The sequence below is a fragment of the Taudactylus pleione genome, unplaced genomic scaffold, assembly GCF_031769625.1.
Source record: "Taudactylus pleione unplaced genomic scaffold, aTauple2 ptg000828l, whole genome shotgun sequence".
Lineage (NCBI taxonomy): Eukaryota > Metazoa > Chordata > Amphibia > Anura > Myobatrachidae > Taudactylus > Taudactylus pleione.
The window spans coordinates 3,022,386-3,048,501 of NW_028285230.1; the positions used below are offsets into that span (position 1 = coordinate 3,022,386).

General features: G+C 47.2%; 1 protein-coding gene across 1 annotated transcript in view; it reads left to right on the forward strand.

Moving 5' to 3' along the window:
* Positions 1-16,645: 16,645 nt before the first annotated feature.
* BCAR1 (BCAR1 scaffold protein, Cas family member) overlaps positions 16,646-26,116 on the forward strand; it is a 134,219-nt gene continuing 124,748 nt past the window's right edge. The window contains exon 1 of the mRNA XM_088458349.1: positions 16,646-17,181. Coding sequence (XP_088314475.1) covers positions 17,170-17,181 — 12 coding nt within the window. The 5' untranslated portion in view covers positions 16,646-17,169. The remainder of the gene's footprint in view (positions 17,182-26,116) is intronic.

Genomic DNA, 26,116 nt, shown 5'->3' on the forward strand with positions numbered 1-26,116 from the left:
CAGCCCTGCCCAACCCTAAACCTCCCTTCCCACAGCCTTACCCTAACCCTCCCCCTAGTGCAGTGATGTGCGGTCAGGTGAGGCAGTGCCTCACCTGTCAAACTTAGGTATACTCCAGAGTTTTAACTATAAACATTATAAGAAAAATTTCAAGAAAATATTATAAATATCTTCTTTGTATTATTCTATTCATTTTTATAGTCAGAACTCTGGAGTAAAAAGTGTATGGTAGGTGAGGCACTGCCTCCCCTGCCTTCCTTTTCTGCACATCCCTGATCAAAACTCACCAAATTTCCAGCACTATATACTGCTGCACCTTTGTATAATGCCAACATGAACCCTCGGGTTCATATATGTATGTGTAAAATAAATCTGGCTCTGCTACTAGCAAGCGTCTCTCCAGCCATGTACCTCACCGCACGTCACTGCTCTAGTGCCTATCCCTAAGCCCCCCCTGATCCTAATACTTACCTCCGCAATCTGTCGGTATTGTGACGGGATCGGCATTCTGACTGTATCGGGATGTTGCTGTTGGTATTGTGACTGTCGGCATTCTGACTGTCGGGATGCTGACTACATCCCGTGGATACACCTGGAAGTACACATGGTTGAAATTAACATCACTTCAAAGTCCAAATAACTAACACCCATACTTTCATTTCTGCTCTTTACATTGGTTTTCCAAAATTCTGCTCAGTCCAGATTTACTAATGACTTAAATGAATCATGAGAGTGAGGGGACATCTGGACTTCAGGGCCTGTGCTACCATTTGACAAACCAATGTTTAAGGCTCACCTAAAAGACTGAATGACGGATATAATATTACTTATCGAATGCTTTAAATGTCCCTGCGGTACCCGCACATGATTGCTTCTCAATGCCTTCGGCGCGCGCATATATCGGGGTGTTGGGGGGGGGAAGGGGGGCTCCCTTTTCAAATTTGCCCTGGGCTCCAAATACCCTAGTTACGCCACTGGCCTCGGAGCAAGCGTTTTGTGTTGTCATGTTTTGGTATGATCTTAATGTTTATTATCGAAGAGAGCTTTAGCAGGCTTTGCCAGCATGCAGATTTGCACACCAGGATTGCACATTTCAGATTAGCAAGATCCAGGATTGCACAGTGCAGATTAGCAGGATTGCCCAGCACGATAACAGGATTGCACACTGCAGATTTAGCAGGATAGCACAGTGCAGATTTAGCAGGAGTATGCAGCAGGAAAACAGAATTGCACAGTGCAGGTTTAGCAGGATTACCCAGCAGGATAGCACAGCGCAGATTTAGCAGGATAGCACAGTGCAGATTTAGCAGGATAGCACAGTGCAGATTTAGCAGGAGTATGCAGCAGGAAAACAGAATTGCACAATGAAGATTAGCAGGACTGCCTTACATGATATCAGGACTGCACAGAGCATGTTTTAGTGGAATAGCCAAGCAGGGTAACAGGATAGCACAACAGGATTCACTATGAAGCACACATTAACAAGCAGCCAAAATACTGAGGCCTCTAGGAGGAAACGACTTTATGCGCTAGCTGTCGGTCATAATGGGCAAGAAGTGTCAGTCAGCTGTGTTGTCTCTTCTGTTCAAAAAGATACTTATGGGTATTCAATTAACCAAAAATGAAAAAAATGGAAAAGCATATATTCTATACAAATCCACAGTTTACGAGCCAAGATCGTGAAATTTTACATACGAGCGTATTAAAATACGGCGGAGACAACTAAAAAAATTTGAAATCAAAATTAATTACTGTTAATTTTTAATTAATTAAAAAACACAATTTTTGCATAGCATTCGCCCTCTACAGGTCAGATACGGAATTAGAAAAGGATTTAGCTTATCTACTATTTTTTCACGGCATATGGGTAGGGCCTCGAAGCAAGCGTTTTGTGTTGTCATGTTTTGTCATGATCTTAATGTTTATTATCGAAGAGAGCTTTAGCAGGCTTTGCCAGCATTCTCAGCTCTCTGACTATACCAAATTGCGCAACGACATTGACTTCTTTCTTCGAACTGTGTCAAAACAAAATGATGACTTTGCAAGGACCCTGCAGTACTGTGAGCTGCCAAAATATTACACATGGAATGCTTCTCGAAAAAATTTTAAGCGCACAAAACAGGGACTCACTGTAGATGGTCATCCTTGTATCAGAGCAACAGAAGCTCTTGGCCGTGTTTACACTGTACAACTGACAAATTTTGAATGCTTCTATCTCCGAAGTTTGCTTTACAACGTTACAGGTCATACTTCCTTCGAAGACCTTAGGACTGTTGATGGGGAAGTTTGTCACACTTTTCGTGAGACCTGACTAAGGAGAGGTTGGTTGGAGTACTCCAGCTAGTATAAAATAAAATTGAAAAAATTATTAGGAAATTTATATAAGTAGAAAAAAAGAGATGAATACAAATATATATATAGAGAGGCACTGGTGTCATTGGACTTCCAGTGGGTGCTAATCTGTGGGAGGTAGTCACTGTTGAGATTGAAATCTAAGCGGTGTCCCGCTGATCTCAATATAGGATATAAGTCTATGTATTTAGCAGTGAGGTGCAGGGCCAGATTCCATGGTGGTGTTGGAGCTCGTCAGTCTAAGGGTGATGCAGGGGCTCTGGACTGAGCTGCCTCTCCGGATCACAGGTATCTCTGTGTCAGTCTAGTCTAGTTAAAGATGTCCCTCAGAGTCTGGATATAACGGGGGTGCCGCTGCTGTCTAGGGAGGGGAATCACGATGGGGCTGATTGAGAGGTGGAAGCTAACTGCACGCAATACCAATGTTTGTGCAGCTGAGCGATTATTTGCTACTATGCTTGCGCAAAATATTTTGAAAACCCCTATGGCGCATGTGTTACCCTGAGTGTACGCACAAATGCTCTGTTGCATACTGGATCGCTAGTATTAGAACTGGCAAGGCAAAACCATGGTCGTTACACGGGCAGTGGCGGAGTGGTGGCCTAAAGGGAACGCAATAAAAGGCCATCTCATGGGCGTGTTATGGGAGTGTCCTGGCATGTCAGTGATAGCGGCTGCAATCTCAGATGCAGAGTTGCAGCCTCAGATGCCACGTTTACAAGGAGTACAGATGGAGGCACTGCACCTGCCGTACGCAGGTAAGATTATCGGTAGTATACGCAATGATGCACCGATGGTGGATTGTTCAGAACCACCGCACCAAATTAGAACTTGCCGAGCGTCTGGGATGAATTTACGCCACTGGTCCTGCTGCAGTGTTCCTTCAAATCATTCATCCACACACATACAGATTCCTGCAATGTTCTTTCCACTATTTCATCCACAAACATTCATAACCCTGCTGCAATGTTCCTTCCACTATTTCATCCACACACATCTATAATCCTGCTGCAGTGTTCCTTACACTCATTCATACACACACATTCATAATCCTGAACTATTCCTTCCCCTCATTCACCTACACACATCCATAACCCTGGACTATTCCATCCCCTCATTCATCTACACACATCCATAACCCTGAACTATTCCATCCCCTCATTCATCTACACACATCCATAACCCTGAACTTTTCCGTCCCCTAATTCATCTGCATACATCCATAACCCTGCACTATTCCGTTCCATCATTCATCTAACACATCCCTAAACCCGCAATACATCCATCACCCTGCACTATTCCTTCCCCTCATTCATCTACACACATCCATCACCCTGCACTATTCCTTCCCCTCATTCATCTACATACATCCATAACCCTGCACTATTCCGTTCCATCATTCATCTAACACATCCCTAAACCCGCAATACATCCATCACCCTGCACTATTCCTTCCCCTCATTCATCTACACACATCCATCACCCTGCACTATTCCTTCCCCTCATTCATCTACATACATCCATAACCCTGCACTATTCCGTTCCATCATTCATCTAACACATCCCTAAACCCGAAATACATCCATCACCCTGCACTATTCCATCCCCTCATTCATCTACACACATCCATAACCCTGAACTTTTCCGTCCCCTAATTTATCTACATACATCCATAACCCTGAACTATTCCATCCCTTCATTCATCTACACACATCCATAACCCTGAACTATTCCTTCCCCTCATTCATCTACACACATCCATAACCCTGAACTATTCCATCCCCTCATTCATCTACACACATCCATAACCCTGAACTATTCCTTCCCCTCATTTATCTACACACATCCATAACCCTGAACTTTTCCATCCCCTAATTCATCTACATACATCCATAACCCTGCACTATTATTATTATTATCCTTTATTTATATGGCGCCACAAGGGTTCCGCAGTGCCTTACAAAGTACAGAAACAAATGAGCACACAAGACAACAGTTATTAACAGTACAGACAATGCAGGACAAGTACATGATTTATAAACAATGCTGCATAACACCTAAATAAGCAGCAGGGTGTCAGTAAGCAGTTTTAGGTGCCATTGTAAATGAAAGTAAAAGTAAAGCAAGAAGAAGCACGTGAGGAAAGAGGGCCCTGCTCGCGAGAACTTACATTCTGAGGGGAGGGTCAGACAAACAGGGGTGACACAGATGGGGAGCATAGAGTAGTGAGTTAGGATGAGCGCTGGAAAGCATTGAGGAAGAAATGGGTCTTGAGGGCCCATTTGAAGATTAAGAGCCAGGAAGTCAAATGATGGAGGAATTTTGCAGGAGCAGTGGTGTCAGAAAGGTATATCCAGGGTTTGGTGATGGCAAGCAGAATCAAGGCATTGCAGATGAAGTGCTCATGAACGGAGACCAGTTTATTATAGACAAAACTGGCTATCCAGAGGGAACAGGAGAGAGGGACAGAGTTAAGAGGTGAGAGGAGAATGAGATTATTAGGGTTGATGTAGTGTGGATGTGATATTGATCTATAGCAGGGGGATAAGGAGTGTGGGGTTATGTGGCTGGCTTCTGAATGAGGAAGGGTGACAGCAGGTGGTGGGTAAGGTGGAGGTTTAGTGTGGTGTGTGGGGGGGGAAGGATAGGTACCTTGGAAAAAAGAGAGGGTGCAGGGTTTAGTGGTGGTGCAGCAGGACCATGGTGGAAGAGAAGTTAATAATACTGGAGTTGTGGGAGATGCAGTGGAGAGACTTATATGTGATGAAGATAGACAGAGGAGGGGAAGGAGGGGGAGAACATAGAGGGGACTATGGATGGTGAAAAGAGGTGAAAACTGGTGGTAGAGGAGAAAATAATGTAGCAGCTGAGGGAGGAGTAGAAGAAGAAAAAAAAACACTTTGAAATAAAACCTAGCAGCGTTGTACAAGCCTAAAGCCTTGTGACCCACTATTCCGTTCCATCATTCATCTAACACATCCCTAAACCTGCAATACATCCATCACCCTGCACTATTCCTTCCCCTCATTCATCTACACAGTACTATAACCCTGCTGTATTCCTTCCCCTTTTTCATCTACACACATCCCTAAACCTGCACTATTCCTTCCCTTTATTCATCTACACACATCCATAACCCTGAACTTTTCCGTCCCCTAATTTATCTACATACATCCATAACCCTGAACTATTCCATCCCTTCATTCATCTACACACATCCATAACCCTGAACTATTCCATCCCCTCATTCATCTACACACATCCATAACCCTGAACTATTCCTTCCCCTCATTTATCTACACACATCCATAACCCTGAACTTTTCCGTCCCCTAATTCATCTACATATATCCATAACCCTGCACTATTATTATTATTATCCTTTATTTATATGGCGCCACAAGGGTTCCGCAGTGCCTTACAAAGTACAGAAACAAATGAGCACACAAGACAACAGTTATTAACAGTACAGACAATGCAGGACAAGTACATGATTTATAAACAATGCTGCATAACACCTAAATAAGCAGCAGGGTGTCAGTAAGCAGTTTTAGGTGCCATTGTAAATGAAAGTAAAAGTAAAGCAAGAAGAAACACGTGAGGAAAGAGGGCCCTGCTCGCGAGAACTTACATTCTGAGGGGAGGGTCAGACAAACAGGGGTGACACAGATGGGGAGCATAGAGTAGTGGGTTAGGATGAGCGCTGGAAAGCATTGAGGAAGAAATGGGTCTTGAGGGCCCATTTGAAGATTAAGAGCCAGGAAGTCAAATGATGGAGGAATTTTGCAGGAGCAGTGGTGTCAGAAAGGTATATCCAGGGTTTGGTGATGGCAAGCAGAATCAAGGCATTGCAGATGAAGTGCTCATGAACGGAGACCAGTTTATTATAGACAAAACTGGCTATCCAGAGGGAACAGGAGAGAGGGACAGAGTTAAGAGGCGAGAGGAGAATGAGATTATTAGGGTTGATGTAGTGTGGAGGTGATATTGATCTATAGCAGGGGGATAAGGAGTGTGGGGTTATGTGGCTGGCTTCTGAATGAGGAAGGGTGACAGCAGGTGGTGGGTAAGGTGGAGGTTTAGTGTGGTGTGTGGGGGGGGAAGGATAGGTACCTTGGAGAAAAGAGAGGGTGCAGGGTTTAGTGGTGGTGCAGCAGGACCATGGTGGAAGAGAAGTTAATAATACTGGAGTTGTGGGAGATGCAGTGGAGAGACTTATATGTGATGAAGATAGACAGAGGAGGGGAAGGAGGGGGAGAACATAGAGGGGACTATGGATGGTGAAAAGAGGTGAAAACTGGTGGTAGAGGAGAAAATAATGTAGCAGCTGAGGGAGGAGTAGAAGAAGAAAAAAAACCACTTTGAAATAAAACCTAGCAGCCTTGTACAAGCCTAAAGCCTTGTGACCCACTATTCCGTTCCATCATTCATCTAACACATCCCTAAACCTGCAATACATCCATCACCCTGCACTATTCCTTCCCCTCATTCATCTACACAGTACTATAACCCTGCTGTATTCCTTCCCCTTATTCATCTACACACATCCCTAAACCTGCACTATTTCTTCCCCTTATTCATCTACACACATCCATAACCCTGAACTATTCCAACCCCTCATTCATCTACACACATCCATAACCCTGCACTATTCCAGCTCTTCATTCATCTACACACTGCTATAACCCTACACTATTCCTACCCCTCATTCATCAACACATCCATAAGCCTGCACTATTCCATCCCCTCATTCATCTACACACTGCTATAACCCTACACTATTACTTGACCTCATTCATCAACACATCCATAATCCTACACTATTCCTTCCCCTCATTCATCCACACACTACTATAAATCTACACTATTCCTTCCCCTCATTCATCAACACATCCATAATCCTACACTATTCCTTCCCCTCATTCATCAACACATCCATAATCCTGCAATGCTCCTTACATTCATTCATCCACATACATCCATAATTCTGCTGCAATGTCCCTTCCACTCATTCATCCACACACATCTATAATCCTGCTGCAGTGTTCCTTACACTCATTCATCATACACACACATTCATAACCCTGAACTATTCCTTCCCCTCATTCGCCTACACACATCCATAACCCTGAACTATTCCATCCCCTCATACATCTACACACATCCATAACCCTGAACTATTCCATCCCCTCATACATCTACACACATCCATAACCCTGAACCTTTTTTCTGCCGAGGGCCATTTTGATATATATAACATTATTTGCGGGCCTGGTGCAGGCTACGCCTCCTCTGTGTGCCATCACACAGGGCGGGGTCACAATCGCTGGTGATTACAGCAATGCCCGAAGCATCCTCAGAATGCTCTGGGGAGGTGTAAGGAAAGCGGTGTGACCATTTGAAGCATCCTAAGGACGTTCCAGTGGCACTGCAGCATAGATTCTGTCTGCAGGATGCCATTCCAGATGAGGCTAGCAGAAAAAAAGCTAAGAGGGCCAGATTCCAAGGGCCTTATATGGCCCCAGGGAAGGAGGTTCCCCATTCTTGATCTACATACATCCATAACCCTGAACTATTCCGTTCCCTCATTCATCTACACACATCCATAACCCTGCACTATTCCGTCTCATTCATCTACACACATCCATAACCCTGCAATATTCCGTCCCCTTTCATTTACATTCTACACACATCCATAACCCTGCACTATTCCGTCCCCTCATTCATCTACACACATCCATAACCCTGCACTATTCCTTCCCCTCATTCATCTACACACACTGCTATAACCCTGCACTATTCCATCCTCTCATTCATCTACACACATCCATAACCCTGCACTATTCCTTCCCCTCACTCATCTACACACACTGCTATAACCCTGCACTATTTAATCCCCTCATTCATCTACACACATCCATAACCCTGCACTATTCCTTCCCCTCATTCATCTACACACACTGCTATAACCCTGCACTATTCCATCCCCTCATTCATCTACACACACCCATAACCCTGCTCTATTCCTTCCCCTTATTCGTCTACACACACTAGTATAACCTTGCACTATTCCTTCCCCTCATTCATCTACACACATCCATAACCCTGCACTATTCCATCCCCTCATTCAGCTACACACATCCATAACCCTACACTATTCCTTCCCCTCATTCATCTACACACTGCTATAGCCCTGCACTATTCCTTCCCCTCATTCATCTACACACATCCTGCACTATTCCATCAACACACATCCATAACCCTGCACTATTTATTCCCCTCATCCATCTACACACACTGCTACAACCCTGCACTATTCCATCCCCTCATTCATCTACACAAATCCATAACCTGCACTATTCCTTCCCCTCAGTCATCTACACACTGTTATAACCCTGCACTATTCCTTCCCCTCATTCATCTACACACACTGCTATAACCCTGCACTTTCTACTTCAGGGTCCATAGGGTTCCACAGGATACCTTGGGGTATAGGTGTGACGTCAGTCGCAGGGCACCAAAGAGTTAAGCTTTCAGCCTCCCAGGATGCACTTGGTCCCCCTCCTATACCCCGCCCCCGAGCCAAGGCACCCCAGTTTAGTTTGGTGCCCGGCCGGAGTCGGGTGCACCTGTTGGAGTGGGGGCTAGAAGAGCCCCTGAAGCTTATTCTTCATGCAGCTGTGGCTGCACAACTGGATGAACAGCATGGACAGTCAGTCCTGACGTCCATGCTGTCTTCCCTACACCCCGCCGGTACCAGAACGCCGGTACTGATCCGGGGATGCTGGTGGGCGTCTGGGGTCACAGCTAGCGGTGACCCCAGATGCTCCGGACCATGGCCGGATTCAAGGGGGACAGAGGTAAGCAGCGGGGTCCCGCGGTGGGTCCCCGCTGATCACATGGTCCTAAGTCCCCAGGCAGGGGGCTCCCTGGGGACTGGCTGCAGCATGGAGCCAGGCGACCAACCTGCGCTTCCACTACCCCCTGGGACAGCGGACCGCAGCAGAGCGGTAGCGCTGCGGCGTCCCAGGGGTTAAATGCATGCCAGGGGAGCGCGCCTTCCCTGTCTCACAGCCGGCGCCTCCCCCGCTGCACACAGCCCTCTCTGCATGCTGCCGACTGGTCCTGTGGCAGCGCTCCTCCCCCAGGCCAGCCTCCTCTCTGCTCCTCGGCGGCCATCTTCTCCAGAACGCATGGTGAACGCTGCTGGAAGCGCTGGAAGGAAGCATCGTGGTCTGGGTCCCCCCGCATACCTCTCCTCCGCTGTGGTCAGGTCTGTGTATGCAGCGCTGTGTCCTACCAGGCCCTGTGTCTGTGTAGTTGAGTGATCAGCGCTGTTAGTGCAGGAATTGTTATTTTTCTGCATTGTATGTGACTGTGCTAGCGCTGCTGCCTGTAATCTTTTCTTCTCTAAACTGTCAGCTTTATTACTGTCCCTGTTCTTTCTGCTAAAGCCCTTGCGGTGCGGTGCTGCAGGGTGGTCTCTCGCCTATTTAATACTTAATTGGTGAGAGAGGTCACATACGTGGTGCCATCATGTCTGAAAGTGATTTTCCCCTCCGGCTACAGTGTACCACGTGCAAAGTACCGTTAGCGGAGGGGGAGGGTAGCGCGGAGGGCCTTTGCCGGCAGTGTTTGTCCATGGCGCGGCCTATTACGGTTACAGCACCGGTACAGGAGCCGCCCTGGGCTTGTTTCGCTCAGGCGTTAACAGCTTTAGTGGGCCAGTTAGCTCCGCAGCCCGCGTTTACTCCGATGGGTTTGTCCCAGCAGTCTGTGGTGTCGTCACCCATGCAGGCGTTCCCACGACAATTGGTGGTACCCCACGGTCTCCCTATTTCCCCGCTCCCGGGTTCTCAGGAGCCAGCGTGGGTTAACTCCCTGACGAGTTCTGTACAGCACTTGTCGGATGTGTTGCAAGGGGAGTCTGTGATGCGGTCTCATAAAAGGCCGGTGGCGTCTCTGTCCGCTCCTTATGAGGATGACGAAGGGACGTCTGATGATGGGGAGATTCTAGATCCTTACGATCAGGAACCTCTCCATACTAAGGACGCTGATGCTAAGTCCAAAGTATATATTCCTGGACTTATTCGGGCGGTCCGCACAGCCTTGGTGATTGAGGACGAAGTTCCCCCAGCGGCTAAATCTAAGTATGCCTTTTTCAAAGATGTGAAGGGCGATGCCACAGTCTTTCCTCTTTCGGGTCAGTTGGTGGACCATTTAGAGGAGGCGTGGAAACAACCTGGCAAAAGATACCAGCCGCAGAGACGCCTGGCGGTGGCTTATCCGTTCGCGGATAATTATTTTGCGAAGTGGGAATCCCCTCCACAGGTGGATTCTCACGTGACCCGTCTTGTCCGTAGTGCCACATTGCCGATGCCATCCATGTCCTCCCTTAAGGATGCTACGGACCGCAAGGTAGAAATCTGCCTGAAGTCCGCTTATTCCCTTGCAGGGGGGGCAGCACGGCCGGCTATGGCCATTTGCTGGGTTGCCAGAGCGATGGAGCGCTGGGCGGATTCATTAGAGGCTTCTTTTGAAACCGACTGTCCGGCCGATCAGGCGGAGTTGATTGGCAATCTCCGTGATTCGGCCACCTACATCAACGAGGCGGCTCTAGACATTAGTACTCTGGTGTCTAGAATTTCTTCAGCAGCGGTAGCTGCTCGTCGCACCTTGTGGCTGCGATCCTGGAAGGCGGACGCAGATTCCAAGAAAGGTCTGGAAGCGTTGCCGTTTACCGGAGAAGTTCTCTTCGGTCCGGATCTGGATAAGATTGTGGCCACGCTGGCGGCAGCCAAATCTGCCTGTCTCCCGTCGGCCGCTGCTCCTTCTGGTTCGGGACCATCGTCCTTTCGGTCATCTAGGGCCCAGGGCAGGCCCAAACCACAGTCGTTTCCTCGACAGGCTGGCCCTAAGAAATCGGTCAAGCCCCGGAAGCAGGCATGGAGTACCAGACGTCCGGCCCCCAAGCCAGATGACAAGCCTGCGGCCTGACGGTCCGGGCCTCCCTTTGGGGGATCCCAGGGTGGGAGGCCGCCTGCTACAGTTCGCCCAGTGTTGGTCGACCACTACGACAGACACTTGGGTTCTGGAGGTGGTTTCCCACGGATACGCCCTCTCCTTCCGGCACAGACCCCCGGCTCGCTTCTTCACCACGGGTCTCCCATCAGACCGGAACAAGGCTACGGAGCTGCGGAAGGTATTGCACACTATGCTCCAGGCTGGAGTTATAGTGGCGGTTCCATTCTCCCAGAGGGGCCAGGGTTTCTATTCAAATCTATTTTTGGTACAGAAACCCAATGGGTCATATCGTCCGATTCTCAACCTCAAAGCACTCAACAAGTCTTTGCGGGTCCCGAAGTTTCGGATGGAGACCCTACGGTCCATCATTCTGGCGCTGGAACCTGGGGACTACTTGGTGTCATTGGACATACAGGACGCTTACCTGCATGTCCCTATTCTTTGGCGCCATCAACAGTTCCTCAGGTTTGCAATCAGCAGCGACCACTTCCAGTTTCGGGCGTTACCTTTTGGCCTGGCAACAGCACCACGTGTTTTCACCAAGGTGATGGCGGTCATGGCGGCTTCTCTGCGGCTGCAGGGAGTCCGCATGTTGCCGTATTTGGACGACCTGTTATTGGTGGCAGGATCTCCAGAGCTCCTGTTACGCCACTTGGACCTGACCATTGCACTGCTGCAACGGCACGGCTGGCTAATCAACTGGCAGAAGTCCACTCTAATCCCGTCTCGGAGGATTCTGCATCTTGGAGCCTTATTGGACTCGGGACAGCAAAGGATCTTCGTGACGGAGGACAAGATCTCTGCTTTACAGTCAAGGGTGCGCAGTTGTCTGCACAACCGCCGGGTGTCCTTACACTCGGCGATGAGGTTACTGGGCTCCATGGTGTCGGTGTTCGACATGGTGGAATACGCCCAGTTTCACTCCAGACCTCTGCAGCACCTGATCCTGTCCAAGTGGAACGGGCTGACTCAGTCTCTGAAGTCCCAGACGATTGTGCTCACCCAGGAGGTTCGCCTGTCCCTTACGTGGTGGTTACAGACGACCCACCTCAACAAGGGACGTCCGTTCTGGGTTCCAAATTGGGTCCTGTTGACAACGGACGCCAGTCTTCGGGGCTGGGGAGCAGTTTCGGGTCCACACTTGTTCCAGGGCAGGTGGACGCCGACAGAAGCGGAGCTTCCAATAAATATCTTGGAACTCCGTGCGGTCTTCAATGCTCTCCAGCAGGCACAGCGGTTTCTCCAGGGTCGCCCGGTGCAGGTCTAGTCGGACAACGCTACCACCGTGGCCTACATAAACAGGCAAGGAGGAACTCGCAGTCGGGCGGCTCTCGTAGAGGTCTCTCGGATCCTGGTTTGGGCGGAGTGCAATCTTCCGGCCATATCAGCGGTCTTCATCCCGGGAGTGCTCAATTGGGAGGCGGACTTTCTAAGTCGCCAGGACGTTCATCCGGGGGAATGGTCCCTGCACCCGGACGTTTTTCAACTACTGGTGGACAGGTGGGGTCTTCCAGAAATCGACCTCATGGCGTCCCGGCACAACAAGTTGCCGGTGTACGGGTCTCGCACAAGAGACGAAGGGGCGTCTCTGGTGGATGCTCTGTCCGTCCGGTGGACGTTCCGGTTCGCATACCTGTTCCCTCCGGTCTCCCTTCTTCCACGGGTAATCCGGAAATTCAAACAGGAAGGAGGAACGCTCCTGTTGATAGCTCCCGCGTGGCCCAGACGGCACTGGTTCTCAGACCTTCAGGGTCTGTCCGTGGACATTCCTCTGCGGTTGCCGCTACGACCGGACCTTCTGTCTCAGGGTCCTTGCCTTCACCCGGACCTGACTCGGCTGTCTTTGACGGCGTGGCTGTTGAGACGGCCATGCTGAGGTCCCGGGGGTTTTCCAGCTCGGTGGTGCGGACCATGTTACGAGCTCGGAAACCGTCTTCCGCGAGGATATACCATCGCGTGTGGCATACGTTCTTCCAGTGGTGTCGACCGAGAGGTTATGCACCGCGGGAGTTTCGTCTGTCTCGGCTTCTCGCCTTCCTGCAAGCGGGACTAGATCATGGGCTTCGCCTTGCTTCTTTGAAGGTACAGGTTTCGGCCCTATCTGTCTGGTTTCACCGTAGGATTGCTACAATCCCGGATGTGCGCACCTTTATGCAGGGTGTTCTCCGCATTCAGCCGCCCTTTGTTCCACCTGTGGCGCCTTGGGATTTGGCTGTGGTCCTGAGGGCTCTCCAAGGACCGCCGTTTGAACCACTGGGCTCAGTGGATCTTAAATGGCTAACAGCTAAGACTGTTTTCCTTCTGGCCATTGCTTCGGCCAGACGTGTTTCTGAGTTAGGGGCTCTTTCTTGTAGACCCCCTTTCTTGGTTTTTTATGGGAACAGGGCAGTGCTCCGCACTCGGCCCGAGTTTCTTCCCAAAGTTGTTTCCCAGTTTCATATTAACGAGGAAATAGTTGTTCCGGCCTTTAACTCACCGGGTCTTTCCGTGGGTGAGGCCTCTTTGGATGTTGTGCGGGCCTTAAGGACTTATGTTGACCACACTTCTTCGTTTAGGAAGTCGGACGCTTTGTTTGTCCTCTTTGGCTTCCGTAAAAAGGGTTGGCCTGCTTCAAAGCAAACTTTGGCAGCCTGGATCCGTATGGCTATTTCTGAAGCTTATCTTCATGAAGGCCTACCGGTCCCTCCTTCTCTGAAGGCTCATTCCACTAGGTCTGTGGGTCCTTCGTGGGCAGCTCGACGTGGTGCCTCGGCAGTTCAGATCTGCAAGGCTGCTACGTGGTCTTCTGTCCATACCTTCGTGAGGTATTACAGGTTTGACACCTTCGCCTCTCAGGATGCTTCCTTCGGGCGGCGGATTCTCCTTTCTGCACAGGAGCGTCCCCACCCTTAAAGGATACTGCTTTGGGACATCCCCAAGGTATCCTGTGGATACCCTATGGACCCTGAAGTAGAAAATATGAGATATGGTAAGAACTTACCCTTGTTATCTCTATTTCTACGAAGTCCATAGGGTTCCACAGGACTCCCGCCCTGTCGCACCTGTGCTGCAGATGGGCTTTGCTCTGGTCACCGGTTTTCCGTCTCCCTCTGGTGAGAATGTGATTCTTGTATGTGTCCAGATCTTTGTTCTCTCTCTTCCTTCTCCTCCTCCGGCCTATGGCTTGGTAACTAACTGAGGTGCCTTGGCTCGGGGGCGGGGTATAGGAGGGGGACCTAGTGCATCCTGGGAGGCTGAAAGCTTAACTCTTTGGTGCCCTGCGACTGACGTCACACCTATACCCCAAGGTATCCTGTGGAACCCTATGGACTTCGTAGAAATAGAGATAACAAGGGTAAGTTCTTACCATATCTCATATTATTCCATCCACTCATTCATCTACACACATCCATAACCCTGAACTATTCCATCCCCTCATTCATCTACACACATCCATAACCCTGAACTATTCCGTTCCCTCATTCATCTATATCAGGGGTGGGGAACCTTTTTTCTGCCGAGGGCCATTTTGATATATATAACATTATTTGCGGGCCTGGTGCAGGCTGCGCCTCCTCTGTGTGACATCACACAGGGCGGGGCCACAATCGCTGGTGATTACAGCAATGCCCGAAGCATCCTCAGGATGCTCCGGGGAGCTGTAAGGAAAGCGGTGTGACCATTTGAAGCATCCTAAGGACGTTCCAGGTGGCACTGCAGCATAGATTCTGTCTGCAGGATGCCATTCCAGATGAGGCTAGCAGAAAAAAAGCTAAGAGGGCCAGATTCCGAGGGCCTTATATGGCCCCAGGGAAGGAGGTTCCCCATTCCTGATCTACATACATCCATAACCCTGAACTATTCCGTTCCCTCATTCATCTACACACATCCATAACCCTGCACTATTCCTTCCCCTCATTCATCTACACACATCCATAACCCTGCACTATTCCGTCACCTCATTCATCTACACACATTCATAACCCTGCAATATTCCGTCCCCTTTCATTTACATTCTACACACATCCATAACCCTGCACTATTCCGTCCCCTCATTCATCTACACACATCCATAACCCTGCACTATTCCGTCTCATTCATCTACACACATCCATAACCTTGCACTATTCCTTCCCCTCATTCATCTACACACATCCATAACCCTGCACTATTCCGTCACCTCATTCATCTACACACATTCATAACCCTGCAATATTCCGTCCCCTTTCATTTACATTCTACACACATCCATAACCCTGCACTATTCCGTCCCCTCATTCATCTACACACATCCATAACCCTGCACTATTCCTTCCCCTCATTCATCTACACACACTGCTATAACCCTGCGCTATTCCATCCCCTCATTCATCTACACACACTGCTATAACCCTGCACTATTCCATCCCCTCATTCATCTACACACATCCATAACCATGCACTATTCCTTCCCCTCATTCATCTACACACACTGCTAAAACCCTGCACTATTCCATTCCATCCCCTCATTCATCTACACACACCCATAACCCTGCACTATTCCTTCCCCTCATTCATCTACACACACTGCTATAACCCTGCACTATTCCATCCCCTCATTCATCTACACACTGTTATAACCCTGCACTATTCCTTCCCCTCATTCATCTACACACACTGCTATAATCCTGCACTATTCCTTCCCCTCATTCATTACACACTGCTATAACCCTGCACTATTCCTTCCCCTCATTCATCTACACACTGCTATAACCCTACACTATTCCTTCCCCTCATTCATCTACACACACCCATAACCCTGCACTATTCCTTCCCCTCAGTCATCTACACACTGTTATAACCCTGCACTATTCCTTCCCCTCATTCATTACACACTGCTATAACTCTGCACTATTCCTTCCCCTCGTTCATCTACACACTGCTATAACCCTGCACTATTCCTTCCCCTCACTCATCTACACACTGTTATAACCGTGCACTATACATGCCCCTCATTCATCCACACACTGTTATAATCCTGCGCTATTCCTTCCCCTCATTCATCCACACACTGCTGCCACTGATCCGATTCTCATGTCGTCTTGCTCCAGACCGTGGCAGTATACCTCCTTCACCTAGGGGAGAGAGAACCTCACCCTGCCCCCTGCGCTCATCTGCATAAAACAGCAGAGCCAGCCAATGAGAAGCGTTCCTGGGAAGAGGGTCTGGGCTAAAGCATTGATGGGATAATGTTACCTCTCCCCCGGAATCTCCTCCTCTCTCCTCTGCCTCAGTCTGTGTGCGCGAGAGACAGAGAGACAGCCCTGAGTACCGGGAGACTGCATGAGACAGAATCCCAGTGCGCGCTGTCACTGATCTAGAGAGACAGCCTGGGACACCACCAGGGTCATTGCCCGGGACACAGCCTGGAAGACAGCTGGGGATTGTGTGTGTCAGCAGCCTGGGGGTGAGACTGCTGACACTGACAGAGTGTGACTGGTGCAGAGGTGTCTGAGAGGGTACAGAGATCCCAGCCGGCGAGAGGATGATCATAAACTGTGTGCAAATGCAATGAGCAAGCGCTAGACAAAGAGACAGCAGCGGAGCCGTGGAGAGAGAGACTATCACATAGAGCCTGGATACATATTAGATACACTATACAAAGCTGGTCGGTGACAGTCCCTCTGCTGCTGGGAGATGCTGGGTATACAGTAACAAGGAACAGGACGAGTCTGTGGGCTCCAGATCTGGTGCTGATCCCCAGCAGGGGGACTGGATCACAGGCAGATCGCTGCTAGACAGCTGGATTACGAGTGGATCTCACACAAGTGAAACAATGAACTATTTGGTAAGTGCTGAGACCCCCCCCCTTCTCTCTGTTCCTTTTTGCTGGGTGACATCAGGGTACAGTTGAGAGACTGATTGCAAGGAAAATGTGAGAGTGAGACAGGCAGAGGTGAGATAATGAATACAGAGGGATGTGAGAGACAGCCAGAGGTGAGAGTCTGAGTGTAGAGGATGTGAGAGACAGCCAGAGGTGAGAGACTGGGTGTAGGGGATGTGAGAGACATCCAGAAGTGAGAGACTGGGTGCAGGGGGCATGTGAGAGATACAGCCAGAGGTGAGAGAATGAGTACAGGGGAATGTGAGAGACAGACAGAGGTGAAAGACAGCCAGAGGTGAGAGACTGGGTGTAGGGTATGTGAGAGACATCCAGAAGTGAGAGACTGGGTGCAGGGGGCATGTGAGAGACACAGCCAGAGGTGAGATAATGAGTACAGGGGGGATGTGAGAGACAGAGGTAAGAGACTGGGTGCAGGGGATGTGAGAGACAGTCAGAAGTGAGACACTGGGTGAGACAGCTAGAGGTGAGAGAATAAGTTTCGGGGGAATGTGAGAGAGACAGAGGTAAGAGACTGGGTGTAGGGGAAGTGAGAGACAACCAGAAGTGAGAGACAGGGTGCAGGGGGCATGTGAGAGACAGCCAGAGGTGAGAGAATGAGTACAGGGGGGATGTGAGAGAGACAGCCAGAGGTGAAAGACTGAGTGCAGGGGGGATGTGAGAGACAGCCAGAGGGGGATGTGATAGAGAGACATCCAGAAGTGAGAGACTGAGTGCAGGGGGGGATGTGAGAGTGATACAGTCAGTGGGAAAAGGCTGAGTGCAGGGGGCATGTGAGAGACAGCCAGAGGTGAGAGACTGAATGCAAGGGGGATGTGACAGAGAGACAGCCAGATGTGAGAGAGTAAGTGCAAGGGGGATGTGACAGTAAGACATATTGAGGTGAGAGACTGAGTGCAGGAGGGATGTGAGACAGTCAGAGGTGACAGTGAGTTCAGTGGGCAATTGGAGAGTAACAGAGCCAGAGGTGAGAGACTGGAGGGTTACTGTGAGAATTCCGGGCTAACCAGTGACTGCCAGACAGGACTTGGGGAAAGTGTCTTCGGGGCTTTCAGACAGTCAGAAAGTAAATAGGATTATCTGGGGGAATAAGGTAATAAAAGAGACAGTGAGGCTGAAGTGAGAGCTGCAGTGAATAGTGTGAAATCATAACTGCAGGGAGCAATGAAAGAGACTGTCATTAGGATGAGTGTGAGACATGAACAGCAGAGCCAGAAGCAATGGCACAGAGACAGCCAACATAAGACCATACTAGCAGAAAGACATTAAGTCTAGAAACCCGCATAAAGGCCTGCCATAAATACTGTATGGGAGAAGACTGCCAGGCGACCATACATAAGAGACAGCCAAGCAATACTGGGACAGGCAGGAAGGAAGCCAGAGACAGCAATATGTGAATGATACCCCCATTGCACTAACCCTAACACACACACAATTGTGTGTATATTATATATGTATATATATATATATATATATATATATATAAATAAAAAATACAATCAGGGTCAGTCCTTTCATGTATATATATGTTACATATTTCCTGGCTGGTCAGCTCTCAGCCTGTTTTCATAGTGTATCTTATGCATTTTCGCACTGCGCATTTTTCGGAACCAGGCGTACGCAAGTAATGGCGAGTCGTGCGCATCTCAGGCGCATCTCCACTTGGCTGAATAGAACTGGGCTGCAGTGAAGCTTCCCAGGTACGCTAAGTTCAGTGGGGGAGTGGCGGCAGAATTGCGGTCTGTGCAGACATATGCGTAAATGCGCCTGTTTGTGGATGCCTATAAGTAGTGCAAGCGCAGGTAAGCACTGGCGTTGGTGACGGCTATGACACTAGGAGTATAGGGCCGGCCTGCTGCACAAATACTGTACCTATAACCCTGCATACAGATGTATATACGCATCTTGTTCTGCTGCACTCAGTGCGCGAGTAATTGCAGCCAACTGCATTGGTCCCTATGTACGGTATGTATCCTCTCTGCTGTCCTGACACATACTGAGCCTGATAGCCACAAACTACTGCAGTAATAATAATTATAATCATCCAGTAGCTTCCGAATGTAACGAGGCATCTTAGAATTATTGCATAGTTCCACCTGTCCTTTAGTTTCCAGTCCCAGGTCTTAAAGATCTGTCCCTGGAAATGTTTGTTCCTGGAAATAATCCCTATTTTTCATTAGTAACCAACTATCTGAGCTTTATAACTATACAAGGGGAGTATTCAAAATGTAAAAAAACAAAACAAAAGTGTGTTATAATGGAATTCAGTGAGCATGATATGCTGGGAATTGTAGTGTTTCCCAGTGGCGCATGTCCCTGTGGAAGTCTGTTCTGGTATCCACAATACTTGATCATTAGCTATGAAAGGAATTCTGGTAATGAGACGCTGTTTGTCCTTCTGAGTTGCCGTATTAAAAGGAATCTGCAAACCTCTCCAGGACTCAGTTCTGCTGTAATACCAGAATAGCATTCCTGAGAGCCTTGCAACATCTGACGAGGGCCAAACCTGAGCGTGTTCGCCTTGAAAGAAAAGGATAATGTATATTTGTAATGAATTAAAAGGAATTTTAGGAATGTTCACTTTATAAGAGAATGGCAGTACTCCCTAGGGAGGGGGGGTCAACTCTGGTCAGCTGCTCCATACAACAGGCAGTCGTTGCTGGCTTAAGAAAATATATCAGACCTAATTTTTAATCTCTTTCAAATATCTTTTAGATTATAGCTCCAATGAATGAAATGTATAACTATATCCCGGGATACATTTACTAAAACTGGGGCACAAAAATACAGGGCAAAAACAGAATAGTTACAAATAAATGGGCAAAAAAATTAATGCAGCTATGTGCCGTTGTTTTGAGTACAATCCTTATGCCCAGGCGCATTCCATATCTCTAGCGCTGTTACCGCAAGAATCCCGACAGTAGGTGACATTGTTGTTTTAACAGTGCTGCTAATCTCCAGTGAGATTTTAGGACTGAAATAGACAGTGCTCAGAAAACTGTTCTCGTGATTCCAATTCTACATGTTTCAGAGTTGGACTCTAAAAAATGAGTCAGTTTCCTTTTGGCACCAGCTCAGATCTCTGTAAATAATTGGCTCAGATCTTGGTATATAGAATAGCCGGCATAGCTTAACCTCTCGAAGTGAGTGGGCCCCATTGCTGATTACTGTATAGAAGAGGCTGTACATTAATCATTTACTAACAGATAAGCTGTAAAGCAAACAGGAAGAGTAGGTGGATGGAAGGGTTGCACATACATAGTAAGCTGTAAGATATATTTCTCAAAATTATATAGCCACCAGCTTTTATTGGTGGCTAGTTGCTCACGTACTTTGCACATTCAGGATGAAGTCACAGACCACTCATTGGTCACTGACAAGAGTACAACGAAAGCCGGGAATTTCCTCTCTTAACGGAAAACTTTGTCACAGAAACTCCCCCCCCCCCCCTTCGAATCACCAAGCTGGAAATAGTTTGGAATTTATTTGCGGTTAAACTTATCTCTATTAAAATAATTGTGGTTTATGGAATGGCATTGTGCAGAATGCAGTGTTGTGCTGTAACCCAAAGCAACCAATCAAATGTCAGCTTTTGTCATACTGCTGTAATCGGGCTTATGAAAGTGAAGAGCGGATTGGTTGTTACTGGGTTACTGCCCGATGTAAGTTTACAAATCTGTTACAGGTATCGGCTCTGTCCCCAAATCTTGAAAAAAAGATTTCATTTGAGAGCTATCATTGTTTTTTTTTGTAATTCTACTAGTTACAAGGAGTAATTGAAAAATAGAAAATTTACTTTGAAATATTTTTTAGAGATAATTAATATAAACATCTGCACGATTCATCTATTCTTGAATGCTGTACTTGTCGCTCTACTCTTGGAACAGTCTAAAGCTCCGTACACACGGAGCGATCAGACACCGATCAGATGTCGTTGTCTGATCGTCCTTCATGTGCTGGATGTTCGATATCGACCCACGATCGACGATATCGACTAGGTTGGCCTGCATGCACGGGCGATGGTAGATATCTATATCGACCATCTGTGCCCGCGCATCGACCATCATTTGGGGGTTGGAAGGGCCCAAAAACAGGACGATATGAATGATATGATCGATATCGTTATCGTTCATATCGTCCTGTTATATCTGACCGTGTGTACGCACCATAACAACAATACAAGGCGAACATGTAAGCATTTATTTTTGAGAGACATTTGTATATGTAGGGTTCTTCTTTCTGGCATTTTGTCCAGAGTGGTGCGAAATTAATGTGATACAAATGTATCAATATTGAATTTGGTCCTATTCCCAGAATGGTACTCCTTAATAGCAACCCGTATTTCTCAGAACACGAATATCTGTAAACAAATGCTTTGGGCCCTTCCAATTCTCCCAGCAGAAGATCAGGTATGTTGGGGAAAGGAAAATAAGGGTTGGAGGGTTTATTCTTGTTATAAAAAAAACCCTGAAAGTATGAATAGAAGAGACATGTGAAAATTGGCAATGTTAGTGCCCAGCGGCGTTTCACGAAAAGTGCCTGGAATTGATTTCTCCCTAAAGAGGACATGTATCAAGCCTCTGAGAGAGATAACGTAGAGAAGTTGCTCCGAGCAACCAATCAGCATCTGACTGTCATTTCAAAGACTGTGCTAGATAAATGGCAGTTAGAAGCTGATTGGTTGCTTTGGAAAATTATCCACTTTATCTCTTTCCCCAAACTTGATACATGTCCCTCGTCTTGGGTGTCCATACTATATGTGACATATTGGACAAAAGACTTGGAGCACTGAGTCTATAACTTTACATTTATCATAACAAAACTAACCTTGTCCTTCACGTCTCACTGATGACAGTATCATTATTTTGCAATGACTGCCCATATATCGTTGCCAGCCACCATATTGATACCCTGAAATAGTAAATGGGTCATATGAATGTTTGAAGGAGGCTTGTTTCCAAACAGCAATAAAACCCAGAGACGCCAACATTGAAGTTTTTAGCTATGAACCATAGACATACATACAGTATTTAGGGTTAAGCTGACATTCTCTTAAATAGTAGATTACCTCCCCGCTCCATTACCGGCAGCTGAGCTCCTCCCACGGCCTCACGAATGTGCCCTGCGGGGAACTGAAAGAGGGGGAGATGTACTAAAACGTGGCAGAGAGAGAAAAGTGGAGATAAATAAAGTACCAACCAATCAGCTCCTAAATGCCATATTACAGGCTGTGCGGGATCTGTGTACTAAGCCTTGGGGTCTGTGTACTAAGCCTTGGAGAGAGATAAAGTGAACGGAGATAAAGTACCAACCAAACAGCTCCTAACTGTCATTTTTCAAGCACAGCCTGTAAAGTGACAGGAGCTGATTGGTTGGTACTTTATCTCTCTTCGCTCTGTCTCTTTCCAAGGCTTAGTACCCCCAGAGTACACGTAGCGAATTACTCATTTACATACATGAATGTACACACATACATGCAGACTTGCAGATGACATGTATTCCTACTCATGTACAGTAAATAAACCGATCCATTTTACACACATTCACATACTGACACAAGCTGACATTCCAGTCTCCATACTTGGGTAGTTTATATACATAGCACACACTAGACAATCAGTGGTGGTTAGGAATCCCTTTGACCATTGCCTGCAGGGAGAGAGAGAGAACACTTGCTGCATATCAGGCTATTACTGTGTACACAGGGACAGAGTGTTGTTTGGATTTCATGTCCTCAGAGTACATTGAAGGCATGAGCATGCTGGTGTCAGCCCACTGACAAGTCTCAACCCAGCATTTCTCCCAATCCCTGTTTATACATTCCTGCTCAGCGGCCTGTTTTCCTCCATCGGTGCTCCACACAGTTCAATGCTGCAGCTAGGAAGGAAGGTGCTACAGGAGCTCTATGACCCAAGGAAGCTGCCATAGGACATCCAGCTGGAAGCTGTACTGGGAAAGGAAGTCTCATTAACCACTTCCCTGCCAGCAGCCCATTGTGAGCTGCTCTCTCTGGTAGCGGAACGCTGAGGAATAGCAGCTTTATCCGTGAGAACGTTTAACTTTTAAGCATTGTCAAGAACAAGCAAAGATCTGCTGGTTTCACATCTGTACAGTGCAGTGTTTGTGCTGGAGCAATTGTCCACCTGATCCCCACACTGGTATTTGTACTGTATCCTGCATAGTGTAGTGTTTGTGCTGGAGCAATTGTCCACCTGATCCCCACACTGGTATTTGTACTGTATCCTGCATAGTGTAGTGTTTGTGCTGGAGCAATTGTCCATCTGATCCCCACACTGGTATTTGTACTGTATCCTGCATAGTGTAGTGTTTGTGCTGGAGCAATTGTCCACCTGATCCCCACACTGGTATTTGTGCTGTATCCTGCATAGTGTAGTGTTTGTGCTGGAGCAATTATCCACCTGATCCCCACACTGGTATTTGTACTGTATCCTGCATAGTGTAGTGTTTGTGCTGGAGCAATTGTCCACCTGATCCCCACACTGGTATTTGTACTGTATCCTGCATAGTGTAGTGTTTGTGCTGGAGCAATTGTCCATCTGATCCCCACACTGGTATTTGTACTGTATCCTGCATAGTGTAGTGTTTGTGCTGGAGCAATTGTCCATCTGTTCCCCATACTGGTATTTGTACTGTATCCTGCATAGTGCAGGAAAAATCCTCCCCCATCCGATTCAAGTTCAAAAGTGGGAACATCACGGACCTAAAAATGAATACAATAGGCACGGACATCCCAGCACCATGTACCTAATAATAAATAGAAGTGTAAAATGCCTTTTGGTGTGTTCACAGTATCCCCTGAAAGGCCACAATTTCATCGATTAAAGCTGGATACACACACAACGATTTTTTTACTAACGATTTTATGAACGATTTTCTGTCAGAGTTTTTAAAGTGTAATGAACGATTTTTTTGAACTACAAACGATTTTAGCATATTCCGTTAATGAAAATCGTTCAGTTGGTCAGTCTGACTGAACTATAAACGTGAACGCACATAAACGATAATCGTTCATCGTTTTAACTCAGAAAGTGAACGATTTTTTTCAACGATTGAACAATAAATGATATCGTTATCGATAATCGTTAAAAAACTCGTTGTGTGTGTATGCACCTTAACTGTTTAGCATCCTTCTATATAGAAGATTACCATGTAGCATGCACACGTGTATGTAAATGCCATGGGCATGTGTAATGTAATGTATTTGTATGTTATTTCCGAAATCATACAAAGCAATATAATTTCCCACTTCACATGGTGACGTTATGGCTACAAGTGTCTGTGGGGAGCTGTCATGTTGCTCCGTCTGGGTGAAATTGAGGGGCTAATTCACTAAAGTATATACCTTTGATCAGCTTAGTGGATCTGAGATCACCTCTCCCCTATCCAGTGAGGAGAAAGGATAAAAGAAACAGAGCTTGTTTATGTTCCATACATTACAAAACACTAAACATGTGCGGAATCTTGGTGTTGTCCTGGATAGTGGCTTGACACTTAAACATCAGGTATCAGCCACAATCAAATCCTCATTCTTTCATCTGAGGAACATAGCCAGAATCAAGCACTTAATTCCCTCAGAAGATCTGCCTAAAGTCATACATGCATTTATATCATCACGCCTAGACTACTGCAACGCCCTCTACCTCGGTCTCCCAGCAAAAGAATTACACCGCTTGCAGATGGTACAAAACGCAGCTGCCAGGTTATTAACCAACCAGCCCCGTTCCAGACACATAACACCCATTCTCTACTCCCTTCACTGGCTGCCTGTCAGATGGCGAATTGCTTTCAAGATTGGATTAATAACTTACAAAGCCCTTCATGACCATGGCCCAGGGTACCTGAAGCAGCTTCTGATTCCCTAGTTTCCCACTTGATTACTGCGATCCGTTGACGAAGGACTATTAACAGTACCTAGAATTTCACGGAATTTGTCTGGGAGTCGAGCTTTCAGTTTTGTGGCTCCAACCTTATGGAACTCACTTCCCCACACAGTTCGAGAGTCCTCCACTCTAGAATCCTTCAAAAATAGACTCAAGACTCACCTATTCACCAAAGCATTTCACTAATGTCCCTTGTTTAAGCTTATTTTGTATTTTGTATTGTAAATGTAAAGCACTTTGAGTCCTTTAGGAGAAAAGCGCTATATAAATAAAATTATTATTATTATTATTATATTATGGGGACTATTCAAAGCGTTGGCTGCAATGTGACGGAGTAATGGTTGGAATGGCGGCACCATGCCGCCAGCGACATCGTACATGTTCCCTCACGCTGGCCTACCAGAATTTTTCAGGGATATGCGCAGCTAAACATCCTGACTACTCACCCCTTGGAAGTGAATTGCTCCCTAAGAATCTTATTGGTTGCTATCGGCAACATTTCCACTTTTAATTTTTAGAACTTTTAGCAAATCTGCCCCATAGAGAGTTTACTGCAGCAAAGCCCAGGCAATAAAGCCAAGGGAATCTCATTTATCATACTGTAGAGTCACTGATGTCCTAATGGTCATTTCAGCAATAAGCAGCCACAGCCACTTGAACCTAATCTGTCTCTTAACAGGGTGGCGGTCTGTCCTTCACATAGACAAGGCTTTGTACCTCTTATACCATATAGACATGGGCGTTGGAAGGGGGGGGGGCTAATTTTATATTGACGGGTCTGACTTGAGTTCACGCAGGACATTACGGGTCGAAATATCCAATAGGATTCCTCTTTGCAACCCGGCGCTCCTTCCCATAGAATGGAGCTGGTCTTTGGGAACCAAAGCCGTCTGAAGGTTCCCGCAGATTTGCTGAACTTCAGGCGGCTTCATCCTAACAAATGAATGAGCCTGTTACTAAAACTTGCAGAAACTAGCGTT